This window comes from Anomaloglossus baeobatrachus, chromosome 3, assembly GCF_048569485.1.
Source record: "Anomaloglossus baeobatrachus isolate aAnoBae1 chromosome 3, aAnoBae1.hap1, whole genome shotgun sequence".
Classification (NCBI taxonomy): Eukaryota; Metazoa; Chordata; class Amphibia; order Anura; family Aromobatidae; genus Anomaloglossus; species Anomaloglossus baeobatrachus.
The window spans coordinates 596000327-596022558 of record NC_134355.1 but is presented as its reverse complement, the minus strand read 5'-3'; the positions used below and the strand labels follow the sequence as shown (position 1 = coordinate 596022558).

The 22232-nt window shown below is 52.0% G+C and overlaps 1 protein-coding gene across 1 annotated transcript in view; it reads left to right on the top strand.

Annotated features, from left to right (window-relative positions):
- PCCB (propionyl-CoA carboxylase subunit beta) overlaps positions 1–22232 on the top strand; it is a 99400-nt gene that overhangs the window by 8651 nt on the left and 68517 nt on the right. Inside the window, exons 5-8 of the mRNA XM_075338733.1 lie at positions 49–162; positions 9807–9917; positions 11912–12020; positions 12297–12417. Of these exons, the coding sequence (XP_075194848.1) occupies positions 49–162; positions 9807–9917; positions 11912–12020; positions 12297–12417 (455 nt within the window). The remainder of the gene's footprint in view (positions 1–48; positions 163–9806; positions 9918–11911; positions 12021–12296; positions 12418–22232) is intronic.

The window sequence follows — 22232 nt, the reverse complement described above, 5'->3', positions numbered from 1 at the left end:
CGGGTGGTTCTGCCTTATCTCATGTTATTCCCTGGATGTCTTCTCTAGATCATGGATCAGGCGGTGCTGGTGGGAGCCCCTGTGATTGGACTTAATGACTCTGGAGGAGCTCGTATCCAGGAGGGTGTGGAGTCCTTGGCCGGCTATGCTGATATCTTCTTGGTAAGGAACAAGCACCATGCGGGTCACTACCTAACATGACCTGATAGTGGCTCTGTATGGTTGGGCTCGTGACCCGAACAGACAGCATAATGGCCATGTAGGCTGTTAGGGTATCCCCTGAAAATATCTGATTTGTCCTCTTGCTTTCTCTCCACTTATTAATTTCATCAAAAATTCAGTTTGTTTAACAGAACTGAGAGTCCTCAGTGGTTGATACCTTTTAATGGCTATCTGAAAAGATGGTAATAATAGCAAGCTTTCGAGACTACTCTGGGCTCTTCATCAGGCATGGTACCATGCCTGATGAAGAGACCTGAGTAGTCTCGAAAGCTTGCTATTATTACCATCTTTTCAGTTAGCTATTAAAAGCTATCTACCACTGAGGACTCTCAGTTCTTTTAAACAAACTTTTTTTTATCTCTACTGGCTAACACGGTACAAAGATATATTTTACCTGTATCAAAAATTCAACCGTTCCATATTAAAAAAAAAAAAAAAAAAAAAACAAACAAAAAAAAACCCTCGTACATCTGTCCATTCTCCAAACACCCCAAAATGTCTGCGTAGTTAAACAGCCCTTTCCCTCGTTTATATGTGGCCTATAGAAATGTATACACTGAGCAAAAATATAAACACACTTTTCTTTGTCGCTCCATTGGGAGACCCAGACAATTGGGTGTATAGCTTCTGCCTCCGGAGGCCACACAAAGTATTACACTTAAAAGTGTAAAGCCCCTCCCCTTCTGCCTATACACCCCCCGTGCATCACGGGCTCCTCAGTTTTTATGCTTTGTGCGAAGGAGGCTGACCTCCACGCATAGCTCCACATCTTAGTCAGCAGCAGCTGCTGACTATGTCGGATGGAAGAAAAGAGGGCCCATATAGGGCCCCCAGCATGCTCCCTTCTCACCCCACTCTGGTCGGCGGTGCTGTTAAGGTTTAGGTACCCATTGCGGGTACACAGGCAGGAGCCACATGCCGTTTTCCTTCCCCATCCCTTAATGGGCTCTGGGTGAAGTGGGATCCTAATCGGTCTCCAGGCACTGAGGCCGTGCTCCCTCCGCAGCCCCTGGGGAATCTGCTGGACAGGAGCCGAGTATCGTCAGGGACAAGGCCCTGCTACTGTGAGGTACTCTGTGTCCCCGTGGGGACCGCGCATGGAGCGCTGGTGCCATATACACTGCAGCACTGCTGGGTGTGTTAGTGCGCCGGGGACTACCGCGCAGGCCGCGCTTATATGCCGGCCGCGCTTATAACTTTAGTCCCCGGCTTTTGCGGCCTAGTAGCGCATATTCCCGCCCCCAGGCCTGTCAGTCAGGGGAAGGGCGGGACGCTGCACAGAACGTCAGCGCTGAGGGCTGGAGCATACTCTGTATCCTCCTTCCCCCTCATTCAGCTCAGTGGGGCTCCAGATTCTCGCACTTTCTAGGGCACGCCCACGGCCCCCTCCTCCCCACAGAACGCCGGCAGCCATTCCTGTCAGCTCTTCTGACGCTGGAGAGGAGAGAAAGCTCTGGGAGGCCCAGGCAGGGAAGCTGGTGATCACACAACCGCTTTGAGCGGTCGGTAAGCAGCATCTGAGGTGCTGGCCCCACTGAGTGCCGGAGTGTACATATATATATATGCTTATATGCTATACATCTACACTGTACGGTCGCACTGTTGATTTTTGGCTATATACCCTCCTGGATTGTACTCAGAGGAGACAACAGCATGTCGTCCGCAAATAGCAAGGGTGCCAAGGCACAGGCTTACTTTGCAACCTGTACCTCATGTGCGGCTATATTACCGGCAGGTTCCACTGACCCTCATTGTGTGCAATGCTCGGCCCCTGTGGCACTTACTCAGCCGGAGCCTCTGCTACTGGTGGCCCAGGTGGAACCACCTGCTACCACTGTCCAGGTGACAGGGACGGAGTTTGCAGTATTTGCTGACAAACTGTCTGAGACTATGGATAAATGGTCTGCTAGGATACTAGAAGCCTTACAGTCCAGACTGGTAACTCAGGCCCCGGGCACTGTTCAATCATTGACCCCAGGCTCCCCTCATTTGGAGCTGCAGAGTGCTCCTGGGGTGAACCATGGGTCCCAGGGTGAGGTCTCTGACATGGACCGCAGTCCCAGGCCGCCTAAGCGGGCTCGCTGGGAAATTCCCTCGACTTCATCACATTGTTCAGGGTCTCAGCAAGAGGACTCTCTGGATGATGATGCGGAGGTAGCAGATCAGGATTCTGACCCTGAGACCGCGCTCAACCTGGATACACCTGATGGTGACGCCATAGTGAATGACCTTATAGCAACCATCAATCAGGTGTTGGATATTTCTCCACCAGCTCCTACAATTGAGGAGTCAGCTTCTCAGCAGGAGAAATTCCGTTTCAGGTCTCCCAAGCGTCCATTGAGTATGTTTCTGGATCACTCTGACTTCAGAGAGGCAGTCCAGAAACACCGAGCTTGTCCAGATAAGCGTTTTTCCAAGCGCCTTAAGGATACACGTTATCCCTTCCCCCCTGACGTTGTCAAGGGCTGGGCTCAGTGTCCTAAGGTGGATCCTCCTGTCTCCAGACTGGCGGCTAGATCCATAGTTGCAGTGGAAGATGGGGCTTCACTCAAAGATGCCACTGACAGACAGATGGAACTATGGTTGAAATCCATCTATGAAGCTATCGGCGCGTCTTTTGCTCCAGCATTCGCAGCCGTATGGGCACTCCAAGCTATCTCAGCTTGTCACGCGCAGATTAATGCAGTCACCGTACATCTGCTCCGCAAGTGGTGTCCTTAACCTCTCAGGCGTCGGCGTTTGCGTCCTACGCCATTAATGCTGTCCTGGACTCTACGAGCCGTACGGCGGTAGCATCCGCCAATTCGGTGGCAGTCCGCAGGGCCATGTGGTTACGTGAATGGAAGGCAGACTCCGCTTCCAAAAAGTTCTTAACCGGTTTGCCATTTTCTGGCGACCGCCTGTTTGGTGAACGATTGGACGAAATCATTAAACAATCCAAGGGAAAGGACTCATCCTTACCCCAGTCCAAACCAAACAGACCTCAACCACGGAAGGTACAATCGAGGTTTCGGTCCTTTCGGCCCGCGGGAAGGTCTCAGTTCTCCTCGTCCAAAAGGCCTCAAAAGGATCAGAGGAACTCCGATTCATGGCGGTCTAAGTCACGTCCTAAAAAGACCGCCGGAGGAACCGCTCCCAAGGCGGCCTCCTCATGACTTTCGGCCTCCTCACACCGCATCCTCGGTCGGTGGCAGGCTTTCCCGCTTTTGCGACACTTGGCTGCCACAGGTCAAAGACCGATGGGTGAGAGACATTCTATCCCACGGTTACAGGATAGAGTTCAGCTCTCGTCCTCCGACTCGATTTTTCAGAACATCTCCGCCCCCCGAGAGAGCCGATTCTCTTCTTCAGGCGGTGTGCACTCTGAAGGCAGAAGGAGTGGTGATCCCTGTTCCTCTTCAGCAACAGGGTCACGGTTTTTACTCCAACTTGTTTGTGGTACCGAAAAAGGACGGATCCTTCCGGCCTGTTCTGGACCTAAAACTGCTCAACAAACACGTAAAAACCAGGCGGTTCCGGATGGAATCGCTCCGCTCCGTCATCGCCTTAATGTCCCAAGGAGACTTTCTGGCATCAATCGACATCAAAGATGCTTATCTCCACGTACCGATTGCACCAGAGCATCAGCGCTTTCTGCGTTTCGCCATAGGGGACGAACACCTTCAGTTCGTGGCACTGCCTTTCGGCCTGGCGACAGCACCACGGGTCTTCACCAAGGTCATGGTAGCAGTCCTTCACTCTCAGGGACACTCGGTGATCCCTTACTTAGACGATCTGCTGGTCAAGGCACCCTCTCAAGTGGCATGCCAACGCAGCCTGGACATCGCTCTGGAGACTCTCCAGAGTTTCGGGTGGATCATCAATTTTCCAAAGTCAAATCTGACACCGGCCCAATCACTGACATATCTTGGCATGGAGTTTCATACTCTCTCAGCGATAGTGAAGCTTCCGCTGGACAAGCAGCGTTCACTACAAACAGGGGTGCGATCCCTCCTTCAAGGCCAGTCACACCCCCTGAGGCGCCTCATGCACTTCCTAGGGAAGATGGTAGCAGCAATGGAGGCAGTCCCTTTCGCGCAGTTTCATCTGCGTCCACTTCAATGGGACATTCTCCGCAAATGGGACAGGAAGTCGACGTCCCTCGACAGGAACGTCTCCCTTTCACGGGCAGCCAAGGCTTCCCTTCAGTGGTGGCTTCTCCCCACTTCTCTGTCGAAGGGGAAATCCTTCCTTCCCCCATCATGGGCTGTGGTCACGACGGACGCGAGCCTGTCAGGGTGGGGAGCGGTCTTTCTCCACCACAGGGCTCAGGGAACCTGGACTCCGACAGAGTCCTCTCTTCAGATCAATGTTCTGGAGATAAGGGCAGTGTATCTGGCCCTAAAGGCGTTCCAGCCGTGGCTGGAAGGCAAGCAGATCCAAATTCAGTCGGACAACTCCACAGCGGTGGCATACATCAACCACCAAGGGGGAACACGCAGTCGGCAAGCCTTCCAGGAAGTCCGGCGGATTCTGATGTGGGTGGAAGCCACGGCCTCCACCATATCCGCAGTTCACATCCCGGGCGTAGAAAACTGGAAAGCAGACTTTCTCAGTCGCCAGGGCATGGACGCAGGGGAATGGTCCCTTCACCCGGACGTGTTTCAGGAGATCTGTTGCCGCTGGGGGATGCCGGACGCCGACCTAATGGCGTCCCGGCACAACAACAAGGTCCCAACATTCATGGCACGGTCTCTAGATCACAGAGCTCTGGCGGCAGACGCCTTAGTTCAGGATTGGTCGCAGTTTCAACTCCCTTATGTGTTTCCTCCTCTGGTACTGTTGGCCAGAGTGTTACGCAAGATCAGGTCCGACTGCCGCCGCGCCATCCTCGTCGCGCCAGACTGGCCGAGGAGGTCGTGGTACCCGGATCTGTGGCATCTCACGGTGGGCCAACCGTGGGCACTACCAGACCAACCAGACTTGCTATCTCAAGGGCCGTTTTTCCATCTGAATTCTGCGGCCCTCAACCTGACTGTGTGGCCATTGAGTCCTGGATCCTAGCGTCTTCAGGGTTATCTCAAGAGGTCATTGCCACTATGAGACAGGCTAGGAAACCAACGTCCGCCAAGATCTACCACAGGACGTGGAGGATATTCCTATCTTGGTGCTCTGATCAGGGTGCTTCTCCCTGGCCATTTGCCTTGCCCACTTTTCTTTCCTTCCTTCAATCCGGATTGGAAAAAGGGTTGTCGCTCGGCTCTCTTAAGGGACAAGTCTCAGCGCTCTGTGTTTTTTCAGAAGCGCCTAGCCAGACTTCCACAGGTACGCACGTTCCTGCAGGGGGTTTGTCACATAATCCCTCCTTACAAGCGGCCGTTAGAACCCTGGGATCTGAACAGGGTGCTGATGGCTCTTCAGAAGCCACCTTTCGAGCCAATGAGGGATATTTCTCTCTCACGCCTTTCGCAGAAAGTGGCCTTCCTAGTGGCAGTCACTTCACTTCGGAGAGTGTCTGAGCTAGCAGCGCTGTCATGCAAAGCCCCTTTCCTGGTGTTTCACCAGGACAAGGTGGTTCTGCGTCCGGTACCGGAATTTCTCCCTAAGGTGGTATCCCCCTTTCATCTCAATCAGGATATCTCCTTACCCTCTTTTTGTCCTCATCCAGTTCATCAGTGTGAAAAGGATTTGCACTCGTTAGATCTAGTGAGAGCACTCAGACTCTACATTTCTCGTACGGCGCCCCTGCGCCGCTCGGATGCACTCTTTGTCCTTGGCGCTGGCCAGCGTAAAGGGGTCACAGGCTTCCAAATCAACCCTGGCTCGGTGGATCAAGGAACCTATTCTTGAAGCTTACCGATCTTCTGGGCTTCCGGTTCCCTCAGGGCTGAAAGCCCATTCTACCAGAGCCGTGGGTGCGTCCTGGGCTTTGCGGCACCAGGCTACGGCTCAGCAGGTGTGTCAGGCGGCTACCTGGTCGAGCCTGCACACTTTCACGAAACACTATCAGGTGCATACCTATGCTTCGGCGGATGCCAGCCTAGGTAGGCAAGTCCTTCAGGCGGCGGTTGCCCCACCTGTAGGAAAGGGCCGTTTTACGGCTCTATTACGAGGTATTATTTTACCCACCCAGGGACTGCTTTTGGACGTCCCAATTGTCTGGGTCTCCCAATGGAGCGACAAAGAAGAAGGGAATTTTGTTTACTTACCGTAAATTCCTTTTCTTCTAGCTCCAATTGGGAGACCCAGCACCCGCCCCTGTTCCCTTCGGGCTGTTGTTCTTTGTGTACACATGTTGTTCATGTTGAATGGTTTCAGTTCTCCTTCGGATTGAATTTACTTTAAACCAATTTATAACTTTTCCTCCTTCTTGCTTTTGCACCAAAACTGAGGAGCCCGTGATGCACGGGGGGTGTATAGGCAGAAGGGGAGGGGCTTTACACTTTTAAGTGTAATACTTTGTGTGGCCTCCGGAGGCAGAAGCTATACACCCCAATTGTCTGGGTCTCCCAATTGGAGCTAGAAGAAAAGGAATTTACGGTAAGTAAACAAAATTCCCTTCTTTTGTTTTTGCACCCATTTCTCATGAGCTGAACTCTAAGATCTAAGAATTTTTCTATTACACAAAAGGCCTTTATTTTGCAAATATTTTTCACAATTTTGTCTAAGGCTACTTTCACACATCAGTTTTTTTTTCCATCAGGTACAATCCGGAAAAAAACGGGTTAAACAGATCCGGTACCGCATCAGTTTTATCCCCATAGATTTGCATTGTTACCGGATTGTACCTGATGGCTTTGCGTTGCATCCGTTTTTTTCCGGATGCGGCAAAATTAATCAAAGCGGCAGCCGGAGGCAACATGTCTTGCAACGTTTTTTTGTCCGGCAAAAAAACCGCATTGCGCCGGATCCGGCGTGTTTTACAATGAGAGCCTATGGACGCCGGATCCGGCGCAATGCGGTAAAAAATGGATGCGGCTACCGGATCCGTTTTTGTAAACTGCGCATGCACCAAATTAATTAAAAAAGCTGATCCTTCAAAAAAAACGGACAAACCGGATGCAAAAACGGATTCAAACCGTATCCACCGGATCCGGTTTTGTTCGCATCTGGCATAACGGATCCGTTAAAAACCGGATCCGGTTTTACATTTTTTTGCCGGATCCTTTGGATCAGGAAAAAAAAGGATTGTGCCTGAATGCAGAAAACTGATGTGTGAAAGTAGCCTAAATCTGTTTTTAGTGAGATCTTCTCCTTTACAGAGATCCATCCACCTCACAAGTGTGGAATAAGAAGATGCTGATTAGACAGCATGATTATTGCACAGGTGTGCCTTAGGCTGGCCACAATATAAGACCAGTTTAAAATGTGCAGTTTTACAGTATTGGGGGTGTACAGGAGGTCAGAAAACCAGTCAGTATCTGGGGTGACCATCATTTGCCATTTGTTCTTTACTGTGAAACCTGGGATTCATCCGTGAAGAACACGCCTTCCAAAGGGGCCAGCAGTCATGGAATGTGAGCATTTGTCCACTTTATGATGACAATCTGCAGTCAGGTGGAGACCCCGATGAGGACAACGAGCAGCAGATGAGCTTCCCTGAGACGGTTTCTGATAGTTTGTGCAGACATTCTTTGATTATGCACAGATTGATACAGCCGCTGTCCGGGTGACTGGTCAGCTCATCTTGGAAATGAAGATGCTGGATGTGGAGGCCCGGGCTTGGTGTGGTTACACGTGGTCTGTGGATGTGAGGACGGTTGGAAGTACTGCCCAGTTCTCTGAAACTCCTTTTGGATATGGCGTATGGTAGAGACATGAACATTCAATTCACAGATAACGGCTCTGGTCGACATTCCTGCAGTCAGCATGCCAATTGCATGCCCACTCAAAACTGAAAAAAACTGTACATTTTATAGTGGCCTTTTATTGTGGCCAGCCTTAAGCTGGTGTCACACATAACGACGACGACAACGACGTCGCTGCTACGTCACCATTTTCTGTGACGTTGCAGCGACGTCCCGTCGCTGTCGCTGTGTGTGACATCCAGCAACGACCTGGCCCCTGCTGTGAGGTCGCCGGTCGTTGCTGAATGTCCAGCTTCATTTTTTGGTCGTCACTCTCCCGCTGTGACACACACATCGCTGTGTGTGACAGCGAGAGAGCGACGAAATGAAGCGATCAGGAGCCGGCACTGGCAGCTGCGGTAAGCTGTAACCAGCGTAAACATCGGGTAACCAAGGGAAGACCTTTCCCTGGTTACCCGATGTTTACGCTGGTTACCAGCCTCCGCTCTTGCTGCCAGTGCCGGCTCCTGCACTGTGACATGTGGCTGCAGTATGCATCGGGTAATTAACCCAATGTATACTGTAGCAAGGAGAGCAAGGAGCCAGCGCTAAGCAGTGTGCGCGGCTCCCTGCTCTCTGCACTGACATGTAGCTGCAGCACACATCGGGTTAATTAACCCGATGTGTGCTGCAGGAGAGCAAGGAGCCAGCGCTAAGCGCGGCTCCCTGCTCTCTGAACATGTAGCACAGCGACCTTATGATCGCTGCTTCTGCTGTGTTTGACAGCTAAGCAGCGATCATAACAGCGACTTACAAGGTCGCTGTTACGTCACCGAAAATGGTGACGTAACAGCGACGTCGTTGTCGCTGTCGTTTAGTGTGACACCAGCTTTAGGCACACCTGTGCATTAATCATGCTGTCTTATCAGCATCTTGATATGCCACACCTGTTAGGTGGATGGATTATCTCAGCAAAGGAGAAACGCTCAGTAACACAGATGTAGGCCCCTTTCACACGTCAGTGATTCTGGTACATTTGTGCTTTTTTTTTTTTTTTTTTTTTTTTTTTTATATATATATGTACCAGAATCACTGACATACGCAGACCCATTATAATCAATGGGTCTGCTCACACATCAGTGATTTTTCACTGAACGTGTCTCTGTGCAGCGTGCACCCGTGGCCGTGTTTCTGCACGGAGATAAGTCAGTTTTTTTTCTGGCATCACTGATGACCCACAGACCACACTATGGTGTGATCCGTGAAACACGTACCAGAAAAACACTGACATATTAAATATTTTCAACTTACCTTGCCTGTGATTCGCTGTGCAGCCTCCGCTCTCGTCAGCTCCTGCCTGGCTCATGAATATTCATGAGAGCAGGAAGAGCCGACCAGGAAGTAGCTGCAGAGAGCGGTGGGTGGACGCTGCAGATCCGAGGAGATCAGCACCATGGACAGCAGGAGCGAAGGCAGGTGAGTAATGTCCATATGCAATCATGGATCACGGATTGCACATGGACAACCCACGTGTGCCGTGAATCACAGAACACGGAGGGACGTGCGTGTTTTACATGTCAGTGAAGAACGTCAGTGGTTTTCACTGACATGTGAAACGGGTCTTAGACAAATTTGTGTACAATATTTGAGAGAAGAGCTTTTGTGTAGCTAGAAAATGTCTTAGATCTTTGAATTCAGCTCATGAGAAATGGGAGCAAAAACAAGTGTTGTGTTTATGTTGTTGTTCAGTGTAAGAGCCAGTACCGGTGTCAATGCCTCAGCTGTGCAGAAGTTGTAACATGTTTTCTCCATTGTTAGAGGAACGTGCTGAGTTCGGGAGTTGTGCCGCAGATCTCCCTGATTATGGGTCCATGTGCCGGAGGCGCAGTGTACTCACCAGCACTGACAGACTTCACATTCATGGTTAAGGTGAGACCTCTTCCTATTGATAGGAAAGTGTTGTGGTTTGTTGTTTTCACAAATGGCACTGATATTATCAGTTGGCTGCGTTTGGGATTGCAATACCAGTCATTTCTGACAGTTTCTGTAGGCTTAAAAAACATGAAAAAACCCACAGAGTAGTGGATGATCACACCGTATACACAGTTTAGGGGGGAAAAAAAAAAGAGTTTGTCTCCATGCTACAGCCATCAAATGACATTATGTATTATAATCTCTTCTGAGCTAGATATAATAATAGATCTGGTCACTCTAATGAATATAATCCATGCACTGCAGAATACCATTAGTATGTTGGTACATAAGGATGTTAAAGGGAATCTATCACCAGGTTTTTGCTCCCCCATGTGAGAGCAGTGTAATGTAGAGACAGAGATCCTGATTCCAGCGATGTGTCACTTACTGGGCTGTTTGCTGTCATTTTGATAAAATCAGTGTTTTTTTTCTGCTGCAGATCTAGCTGTTATACAGAGCTCATGAATATGCTGGATTAACTGGCAGTATTAGTCCTCTAATGTTAAAAACCAATGAATAATCTGCAGTAGATTAACAAAACTACACGAAACAGCCCAATAAGTGACACATTGCTGGAATCAGGATCTCTGTCCTTAACCTGGTGACAGATTCCCTTTGAAACACCACTCCAGCATCGGTAAAAGATGAAGACACTGGAGTGGAAATAAAAGTCCAAGGGCAGGGGGCTAAGATTTAGTGATCCACTCCAGTGCTTAAAATAAATATATGTATTACTGTCTAAATCTTAGCCCCCCTGCCTCTGGACTTGCCTTTTAGCCTCCAGTGTCTTCACCTTTTACCGACAATGCTGTGGCTTCTGATTGGCTGAAAATAAGTAACATCACAAGCTCCCAATACAAGTGTATGAGAACCAGAATGAGGCTCTCATAGAGATGTATTGAGTTGTGACCTCCGGTGCACTCCACGAAACACTGGAGCTGCCAGCGGGTAAGAGATCACAGGAGACTGAGCAGATCGATGTGAGTATCAGACAGAAGTCAGGGAGCGTACATTTTAAAGCACCAATTCTGCCATTAAAAAAATGCTAGTGGTGCTTTACAGGTGTTCTCCCATCTATGTTATGCACATATCATACTATACCATAAATGTCCTTCTCGGACCCTCACTAAGCTTTAGTATAGGGGCCCTGTCTCATCCCCTGCAAATGAAGAGAGTTTTCTCTTCATGAGTTTTCTGTGGATATGGCATATATGTCCAAGATAAGAATATCTCGTGAAAAATTAAATAAATTGTAGAGTTATTGCTTCCCTACACCCGCGCTCCTCTCCAAATAGCTTAAAGGGACGTGCTGCATGATCTATCTTCAGCAGTGCACCGCTCCTCTGCCTCCAGGGTTCCTGTTTGCCGGTGGGGCGGTGCGCTCCTGGTTGGTGACCGTATGCATTGCTGGGCTGAAATGCAGTCTTCCAATGTTGTAAGCAGATGCAGCTTTGCCTCTGCAACATAATGGATGCGAAGATTTCCAGATCCAGTGATCCTGTCAGTTTCAGAGCGGCGCTTACAAGCTCTATAGAAAAACTTTTGCAAGCTCTGCGCTTCTTGCCAAGAGACTGGCCACCGCTGACAGATGGTAGAGGTGCCCGATAACCTAGACAATGAGCATTTTTGGTGAATAACACTTATTTTATTAAACGTGTACAGTAGATAAAGCACACACAATTCCTGCCAAGAGCGCAGGTTTTTTTTTTTCTACTGTAGAAAAAAACCCCGCAACATGGGAACATACCGTAGACTTAGTATTTTTCTGGAGACGTTGTCCTCAAATATGGCTTCTAGTACAGCTCCCACTGCTTGTAACTTTCCTCATCAGGAGGAGATCTGGGAGCTGAGGACGTATCCGTATATACTAGGCAGGTCTGCTGTGCAGGAGGTGTGATGGCAGCCATATGAGTGTTTATAAGCCGCCGTACCTGCTCTTGTCTCCGCAGGACACTTCTTACTTGTTCATTACTGGTCCAGATGTCGTAAAATCTGTCACCAATGAAGATGTAACACAAGAGGACCTAGGAGGGGCCAAAACCCACACTGCACTGTCAGGTTACTCCATTTTCACTATTTATCTCTGCTCTATATGAGCTGTAATGATGCCATACAGTGAGACATGGGCGGCCACGGTCTTTAGTTGGCTGATTGTGCCCCGGATATAGATTGCGGTATCATCAGAACCAGCTAAATAGAAGGCGTTTGGTTTTGCCGCCCAGTACAGGCTGCAGTTTAGTGTGTGACACTATAACTGGAGGCACATCGCCTCTCCTCCAGGAGGTAGATCGCCGTCTGTGGTGATGCCTTATTGTCTGACTCTTCTTCCTGCAGGGGTGGCTCATCGAGCTTTTGAGAATGATATCGATGCTTTATTAAACCTGCGGGAATTTTTTAACTACCTCCCTCTGAGCAACAAGGACCCAGCCCCTATCCGGGAGTGCCACGATCCAAGGTGAGTGCCGCTGGCTCATATCATCCAGGAGTAGTGATGAGCAAACTCGCAGATATCCGGGATCGGCAGGACTAACTGGATTAAAAAAAAAAAAAAACAACACAGGTTCTGGCCCGACATTGATCCTGGATATCTGGCTGGACACCAGTCCCTTTATAGATCTATGGGGACCAGAATCCAGCGCTTAAAAATGTGGGTAGGAGGATTAGAGCATGTGCACTAATCTTACCGAATCCCTGGCGCAGCTGTAACTGCTTTTGGGCCACTCGCTCTTCTTCCGGGTTCACTCATTTACCTTCATGCATATGCACTGTTTCCCCCGCCCACCAACAGTCCTGGCGTCTGTGATTGGTTGCAGTCAGACGCACCCCCAGCGTCTGACTGCAACCAATCACAGGCGCTGTCTGTCTGCGGGTCAATATTGTGGTATAAAAATAAATTGGCGTGGGGTCCCCCCATATTATGATACCCAGCGCAGATAAAGCATATAGCTGCAGGGTTGGGAGGGGGAGAAATTTCATTTTTGATTTTACAAAGCCCCTTGCACAGCCATTGTAGTGCACATTTTCATGAAAGCTGGTTGCACAGTACATATGTACTTACAGCTAGATTATACCCATGTAACATTGCTTTTCTTTGTCGCTCCATTGGGAGACCCAGACAATTGGGTGTATAGCTTCTGCCTCCGGAGGCCACACAAAGTATTACACTTTAAAAAGTGTAACCCCTCCCCTCTGCCTATACACCCTCCCGTGCATCACGGGCTCCTCAGTTTTGTGCTTTGTGTTGAAGGAGGCACACATTCACTCAAGCTCCACATTTTAGTCAGCAGCAGCTGCTGATTATATCGGATGGAAGAAAAGAGGGCCCCAGGGCCCCCGGCATGCTCCCCTGAGTCGGCGGTGCTGTTAAGGTTGAGGTACCCATTGCGGGTACAAAGGCTGGAGCCACATGCCGTTTTCCTTCCCCATCCCTTAGAGGCTCTGGGAGAAGTGGGATCCTAACCGGTCATCCAGGCACTGGGACCGGGCTCCCTCCGCAGCCCCTGTGGGATTCTGACGGACAGGAGACTGAGTACCATCAGGGACAGGGCCCTGCATCTACAGGTACTCTGTGTCCCCTTGGGGACGGTGCATGGAGCACTTGGTCTCAGACGCTGCAGCGGCTGCTGTTTTTGTGTGACGATCGGGACTACCGCGCCTGCTTGCCGGCCGCGGTATTAAATTTAGTCCCCGGCTTTTGCGGCCTAGTGCATTAAACTCCCGCCCCCGGGCCTGCCAGTCAGGGGTAAGGGCGGGACGGTCGGCCTGACGCCGACTGTGAGGGCTGGAGCATACTTTAGTGTCCTCCTCCCCCCTCACTCATCACTCTGGGGCACCAGATTCCCGCACTTTATTGATCACGCCCACGGCTCCCTCCTCCCCTTAGAACACCGGCAGCCATGTTTTAATCACATTCTGCCGGTGGAGGACTTCTGGCTGCAGCTCTGGGAGACCCAAGGCAGGGGATTTGGTGGACACACACCGCTCTGGGCGGTCCGTAAGCCACACCGGTCACACGGTGCTGGTCCCCCTAGGGTGCCGAACTGTGTATATATATATATATATATATATATATATTATATTATATTTGTATACATTTTCTAGGTTCGGCCGCAGTGTTTAGCCTTTGGCTATATACCCTCAGTGATTACTCTCCTAGGAGAGAACAGCATGTCGGTCACAAGGAGCAAGGGTGCCAAGACACAGGGTTATTTTGCAACCTGTACCTCTTGTGCGGCTATGCTACCTGCAGGTTCCACCTACCCTCACTGTGAGCAATGCTCGGGCCCTGTGGCACTCGCTCAGCCGGAGCCTCGGGCACTGGTGGGACCCTCGGCCCAGGTAGAACCGCCGGCCTCCCCTGTCCAGGCGGCAGGGACAGAGTTTGCAGTTTTAGCTGAGAAACTCTCTGAGTCACTTTCACAATCCATGGCTCAGTCTATGGACAAATGGTCTGCTAAGATACTAGAAGCCTTACAGTCCAGACCGGCCCTTACACAGGCCCCGGGCACTGCGGGGTCATCGTCCCCAGGCCCCTCTCGGTCTGCGCCGCAGCATGCTCCTGGGGTGGGCCCTAGGTATCACGTGGAGGACTCTGGCACGGACCGCAGTCCCAGACCGGCTAAGCAGGCTCGCTGGGAATCTTCCCCGACTTCATCACGCTGTTCGGGGTCTCAGCTTGAGGACTCTCTGGAGGATGAGGCAGAGGTCGCAGCCCAGGGCTCTGACCCTGACGTTGCTCTCAATCTTGATACACCTGAAGGGGACGCCATAGTAAATGACCTTATAGCGTCAATCAACCAGGTGCTAGATCTATCTCCCCCGCCTCTACCTGTGGAGGAGTCGGCTTCACAGCAGGAGAAACACCAGTTTAGGTTTCCCAAACGTACACGGAGTGCTTTTTTCGATCACTCTAACTTCAGAGATGCTGTCCAGAAGCACAGAGCTTTTCCGGACAAGCGCTTTTCTAAGCGCCTTAATGACACACGTTACCCCTTCCCCTCTGACGTAGTCAAGGGTTGGGCTCAATGTCCCAAGGTGGATCCTCCAGTCTCTAGACTGGCGGCTAGATCCGTAGTAGCAGTGGCTGACGGTTCATCGCTCAAGGATGCCACTGACAGGCAGATAGAGCTCCTAATGAAATCCATCTTTGAAGCCACAGGCGCGTCTTTCGCCCCGGCCTTTGCAGCCGTGTGGGCACTCCAAGCTATCTCAGCTTGTCTGTCTGAGATTAATGCGGTCACACGTTCCTCTGCTCCGCAAGTAGCGTCTTTGACTTCTCAGGCGTTGGCTTTTTCGTCCTACGCCATGAACGCCGTCCTGGACTCTGCTAGCCGTACAGCGGTAGCATCCGCCAATTCGGTGGCAGTCCGCAGGGCCATGTGGCTGCGCGAATGGAAGGCAGACTCTGCTTCCAAGAAGTTCTTGACCGGTTTGCCTTTTTCTGGCGACCGATTGTTTGGCGAGCAATTGGATGAAATTATTAAGCAATCTAAGGGAAAGGAATCGTCCTTACCCCAATCCAAGCCAAAAAGACCTCAGCAACGGAAAATTCAGGCGAGGTTTCGGTCCTTTCGGCCCTCAGCCAGATCCCAATCCTCCTCATTCAACAGGCCACAGAAGAGCCAGAGGAACTCTTCTGCATGGCGGTCTAAGTCACGTCCTCCAAAGACCGCCGGAGGCACCGTCTCCAAGGCGGCCTCCTCATGACTTTCGGCCTCCACAAACCGCATCCTCGGTCGGTGGCAGGCTCTCCCGCTTTGGCGACGCCTGGTGGCCACATGTCCAAGACCGATGGGTGAGAGACATTCTGTCTCACGGTAACAGGATAGAGTTCTGCTCTCGTCCTCCGACTCGTTTCTTCAGAACATCTCCGCCCCCCGAGCGAGCCGATGCACTTGCTCAGGCGGTGGACACTCTGAAGACAGAAGGAGTTGTGATCCCCGTTCCCCTTCAGGAACGGGGTCGCGGTTTTTACTCCAACCTGTTCGTGGTGCCAAAAAAGGACGGATCATTCCGTCCCGTTTTGGACCTCAAATTGCTCAACAGACATGTGAGAACCAGACGGTTTCGCATGGAATCCCTCCGCTCTGTCATCGCCTCGATGTCACAAGGAGACTTCCTAGCATCAATCGACATCAGGGATGCCTATCTCCATGTGCCGATCGCACTAGAGCATCAACGCTTCCTGCGTTTCGCCATTGGGGACGAACACCTTCAGTTTGTGGCACTGCCTTTCGGCCTGGCGACAGCCCCACGGGTCTTCACCAAGGTCATGGCATCCGTTGTGGCAGTCCTGCACTCTCAGGGCCACTCGGTGATCCCTTACTTAGACGATCTCCTGGTCAAGGCACCCTCCCGGGTGGCATGTCAACACAGCCTGGCCGTTGCTCTGGAGACTCTCCAGAGGTTCGGGTGGATCATCAATTTCCCAAAGTCAAAATTGACTCCGGCCCAATCACTGACTTACCTCGGGATGGAGTTTCATACTCTCTCAGCGATAGTCAAGCTTCCGCTGGACAAACAGCGTTCGCTGCAAGCTGGGGTGCACTCTCTCCTTCGGGCCCAGTCACACCCCTTGAGGCGCCTCATGCACTTCCTGGGGAAGATGGTGGCAGCGATGGAGGCAGTCCCCTTTGCGCAGTTTCATCTGCATCCACTCCAATGGGACATTCTCCGCAAATGGGACAGGAGGTCGACGTCCCTAGACAGGAACGTCTCCCTTTCTCTGGCATCCAAAACCTCTCTTCAGTAGTGGCTTCTTCCCACTTCTCTGTCGAAGGGAAAATCCTTCCTGCCCCCATCCTGGGCTGTGGTCACGACGGACGCAAGTCTGTCAGGGTGGGGAGCGGTTTTTCTCCACCACAGGGCTCAGGGAACCTGGACTCCGACAGAGTCCTCCCTTCAGATCAATGTTCTGGAGATAAGGGCAGTGTACCTAGCCCTAAAGGCGTTCCATCGGTGGCTGGAGGGCAGGCAGATCCGCATACAGTCGGACAACGCCACGGCGGTCGCGTACATCAACCACCAGGCGCGCAGCCGTCAAGCCTTCCAAGAAGTTCGGCGGATTCTGCTGTGGGCGGAGGCAACAGCCTCCACCATCTCCGCAGTTCACATCCCGGGCGTAGAAAACTGGGAAGCAGACTTTCTCAGTCGCCAGGGCATGGACGCAGGGGAATGGTCTCTTCACCCGGACGTGTTTCAAGAGATCTGTTGCCGCTGGGGGACACCGGACGTCGACCTCATGGCGTCTCGGCACAACAACAAAGTCCCGGCACTCATGGCACGGTCTCAAGATCACAGAGCTCTGGCGGCGGACGCATTAGTTCAGGATTGGTCGCAGTTTCGACTGCCTTATGTATTTCCTCCTCTGGCAATGCTGCCCAGAGTGTTACGCAAGATCAAGTCCGACTGCCGCCGCGCCATCCTCGTCGCTCCAGACTGGCCGAGGAGGTCGTGGTACCCGGATCTGTGGCACCTCACGGTGGGTCAACTGTGGGCACTCCCAGACCGACCAGACTTGCTGTCTCAAGGGCCATTTTTCCATCTGAATTCTGCGGCCCTCAACCTGACTGTGTGGCCATTGAGTCCTGGCTACTAGCGTCCTCAGGCTTATCTCAAGATGTCATTGCCACTATGAGACAGGCCAGGAAACCAACGTCCGCCAAGATCTATCATAGGACTTGGAGGATCTTCTTATCCTGGTGCTCGGATCAGGGTTTTACCCCCTGGCCGTTTGCCTTACCCACTTTTCTGTCTTTCCTTCAATCCGGAATGGACAAGGGGTTGTCTCTCGGCTCTCTCAAGGGACAAGTATCGGCGCTATCCGTATTTTTTCAAAAGCGTCTAGCCAGGCTTCCGCAAGTCCGCACGTTCCTGCAGGGAGTTTGCCACATAGTCCCACCTTACAAGAGGCCGCTGGAACCATGGGATCTTAACAGAGTGCTAAAGGCTCTTCAGAAACCACCTTTCGAGCCACTGCGGGATGTCTCCCTTTCACGTCTTTCACAGAAGGTGGTCTTTCTAGTGGCAGTCACATCGCTCCGTAGAGTGTCGGAGTTGGCAGCGCTGTCATGCAAAGCCCCCTTCCTGGTTTTTCACCAGGATAAGGTGGTTCTGCGTTCGGTCCCGGAATTTCTCCCTAAGGTGGTATCCCCTTTTCATCTCAATCAGGATATCTCCTTACCTTCTTTTCTTTATCGTTTTTTCCATGGGAGACCCAAACCATGGGTGTATAGCTAGCGCCTCCGGAGGACACACAAAGTACTACACTCAAACGTGTAGCTCCTCCCTCCGGGCTATATACACTCCCTGGATGACAATCTATCCAGTTCAATACTTTGTGTTTCAGGAGGAACACACACTTGCATTCTCTGATATTTTTTTCTCATGCGGAGTGTCTCTCTCACTGTCGCCACGCTAGTTCAGTTCGGGTGGCTTGTCAACCTGCCCAAGTCCACTCTGACCCCGACCCAGGTACTTTTGTACCTAGGAATGCAGTTCGAGACTCTGCCGGCACTTGTCAAGTTGCCCTTAGTCAAACAGCAGTCCCTTCGTCTGGCGGTGCGCTCTCTGCTGAGGCACCGCCGTCATTCCATCAGACACCTCATGCGGGTGCTGGGTCAGATGGTGGCGTCAATGGAAGCGGTTCCCTTTGCCCAGTTCCATCTGCGTCCCTTGCAGCTGGACATTCTCCGCTGTTGGGACAAGCGGATCTCTTCCTTGGACAGGCTGGTGGCTCTGTCATCTCAGACCAGGAACTCCCTTCAGTGGTGGCTTCAGCCCCTCTCCCTGTCACAGGGACGCTCCTTCCTGACTCCGTCCTGGGTGATACTCACCACGGATGCCAGCCTCTCCGGTTGGGGAGCGGTATTTCTTCATCACCGAGCACAGGGCACTTGGACTCCGTCCGAATCAGCCCTCCCGATCAATGTGCTGGAGATCAGAGCTGTGTTTCTAGCTCTCCTAGACTTTCACCACCTGTTGGCGGGCAAGCACATTCGGGTTCAGTCGGACAACGCGACAGCGGTTGCCTACATCAATCACCAGGGCGGGACTCACAGCCGTCTGGCGATGTTGGAGGTTCAACGAATCCTCCAGTGGACGGAGGACTCCAAGTCCACCATATCTGCAGTCCACATCCCAGGCGTGGAAAACTGGGAGGCCGATTATCTCAGCCGTCAAACCGTGGACGGCGGCGAGTGGGCCCTGCATCCGTCAGTGTTCAGATCGATCTGCCGCAAGTGGGGCACTCCGGAAGTGGATCTGATGGCATCCCGGCACAACAACAAGGTTCCGGTTTACGTGGCTCGCTCCCACGATCCTCAGGCCTTCGCAGCAGACGCGCTGGTCCAAGATTGGTCTCAGTTCCGTCTGGCCTATGTGTTTCCCCCTCTAGCGCTCTTGCCCAGGGTTCTGCGCAAGATCGGTACGGAGGGCCGTCGAGTCATACTCATTGCTCCGGATTGGCCCAGGCGAGCTTGGTACCCAGACCTGCTCCGCCTGTCCGTAGAGGTGCCGTGGCATCTCCCGGACCGCCCAGACCTTCTCTCTCAAGGTCCGTTCTTCCGCCAGAATTCTGCGGCTCTCAGATTGACGGCGTGGCTCTTGAGTCCTGGATCCTGACGGCTTCAGGCATTCCCCCTGAGGTCATCTCCACCATGACTCAGGCTCGGAAGTCTTCCTCGGCCAAGATTTACCACAGGACTTGGAGAATTTTCCTGTCCTGGTGTCGCTCTTCCGGCCGTGCCCCTTGGCCGTTCTCCTTGCCGACCATCCTGTCTTTTCTACAGTCAGGCCTCCAGTTAGGTCTGTCCCTCAATTCCCTCAAGGGACAGGTGTCGGCTTTGTCGGTATTGTTCCAGCGGCGTATCGCCCGACTGGCTCAGGTGCGCACCTTCATGCAGGGCGCATCTCACATCATCCCTCCTTACCGGCGGCCCTTGGATCCCTGGGACCTTAATTTGGTCCTCACGGCCTTACAGAAACCCCCTTTTGAGCCTCTCAGGGAGGTTCCCTTGTCTAGACTTTCACAGAAAGTTGTCTTTCTAGTAGCCATAACTTCTCTCAGGAGAGTTTCTGATTTGGCTGCGCTTTCTTTGGAATCCCCCTTTTTGGGGTTTCACCAAGACAAGGTGGTTCTTCGTCCGACTCCGGACTTTCTCCCTAAGGTGGTGTCTTCCTTCCACCTTAACCAGGACATTTCATTGCCCTCTCTTTGTCCGGCCCCTGTGCATCGCTTTGAGAAGGCGTTGCACACCTTGGATTTGGTGCGGGCGCTCCAAATCTATGTGTCACGCACCGCCGTTTTTCGGCGGTGCACCTCACTTTTTGTGCTAACCACGGGTCAGCGCAAGGGTCTCTCTGCTTCTAAGCCGACCCTAGCTCGTTGGATTAGGTCGGCTATCGCCGATGCCTACCAGTGTTCTCAGGCGCCTCCCCCGCCGGGGATTAAGACGCACTCGACCAGAGCTGTCGGGGCCTCCTGGGCTTTCAGGCACCAGGCTACGGCTCAGCAGGTGTGTCAGGCTGCCACTTGGTCCAGTCTGCACACTTTTTCGAAGCACTACCAAGTGCATGCTCCTGCTTCGGCAGATGCGAGCTTGGGCAGACGCATCCTTCAGGCGGCTGTCGCCCATTTGTGAAGTTAGGTTTTGCCTACTTCTCAGTTTGGTTTATTTCCCACCCATGGACTGCTTTGGAACGTCCCATGGTTTGGGTCTCCCATGGAAGGAACGATAAAGAAAAAGAGAATTTTGTTTACTTACCGTAAATTCTTTTTCTTGTAGTTCCGACATGGGAGACCCAGCACCCTCCCTGTTGCCTGTTGGCAGTTTTTTGTTCCGTGTGTTTCACCGGCTGTTGTTAGTAGACAGAGTTCTGGTTTTGTCGAGTTTTACTCTATCTCTACTTATGGGTGGATGTCCTCCTTCAGCTTTTGTACTGAACTGGATAGATTGTCATCCAGGGAGTGTATATAGCCCGGAGGGAGGAGCTACACGTTTGAGTGTAGTACTTTGTGTGTCCTCCGGAGGCGCTAGCTATACACCCATGGTTTGGGTCTCCCATGTCGGAACTACAAGAAAAAGAATTTACGGTAAGTAAACAAAATTCTTTTTTGTCCTCATCCAGTTCACCAATGTGAAAAGGAGTTGCATTTGTTAGATCTAGTGAGAGCACTCCGGCTCTACATTTCTCGCACGGCACCCCTGCGCCGTTCTGATGCGCTCTTTGTCCTTGTCGCTGGCCAGCGTAAGGGGTCGCAGGCTTCCAAGTCAACCTTGGCTCGGTGGATCAAGGGACCGATTCTTGAAGCCTACCGTTCTTCTGGGCTTCCGATTCCTGCAGGGCTGAAAGCCCATTCTACCAGAGCCGTGGGTGCATCCTGGGCATTGCGGCACCAGGCTTCGGCTCAGCAGGTGTGTCAGGCGGCTACCTGGTAGAGTCTGCACACTTTCACGAAACACTATCAGGTGCATGCCTATGCTTCGGCAGACGCCAGTCTAGGTAGGCGAGTCCTTCAGGCGGCGGTTGCCCACCTGTAAGAGGGAGCCGTTGTCGGCTCTTTTTATTGGGGTATTCTTTTACCTACCCAGGGACTGCTTTTGGACGTCCCAATTGTCTGGGTCTCCCAATGGAGCGACAAAGAAGAAGGGAATTTTGTTTACTTACCGTAAATTCCTTTTCTTCGGCGCTCCATTGGGAGACCCAGCCGATTGGGTGTATAGCACTGCCTCCGGAGGCCACACAAAGCATTACACTAAAAAGTGTAAGGCCCCTCCCCTTCTGGCTATACACCCCCCGTGGGATCACGGGCTGCTCAGTTTTCAAGCTTTGTGCGAAGGAGGTCAGACATCCACGCATAGCTCCACTGTTTAGTCAGCAGTAGCTGCTGACTATATCGGATGGAAGAAAAGAGGGCCCATACTAGGGCCCCCAGCATGCTCCCTTCTCACCCCATTCCTATTGGCGGTGTTTGTTAAGGTTGAGGTACCCATTGTGGGTACGGAGGCTGGAGCCCACATGCTGCTTTCCTTCCCCATCCCCCTGAGGGCTCTGAGGAAGTGGGATCTTACCGGCCCCCAAGCCCTGAGGCCGGGCTCCATCCACAGACCCGTTGAACCTGCTGGATACGGAGCTGGGTACCGTTCAGGGACAAGGCCCTGCAACATTCAGGTACTCTGTGTCCCCGTATGGACAGGCCGCGCACACTCCAGACTTGCTGGGTGTGCTAGTGCGCCGGGGACAGTAGCGCTGCGCGCTGGGGTTACAGTC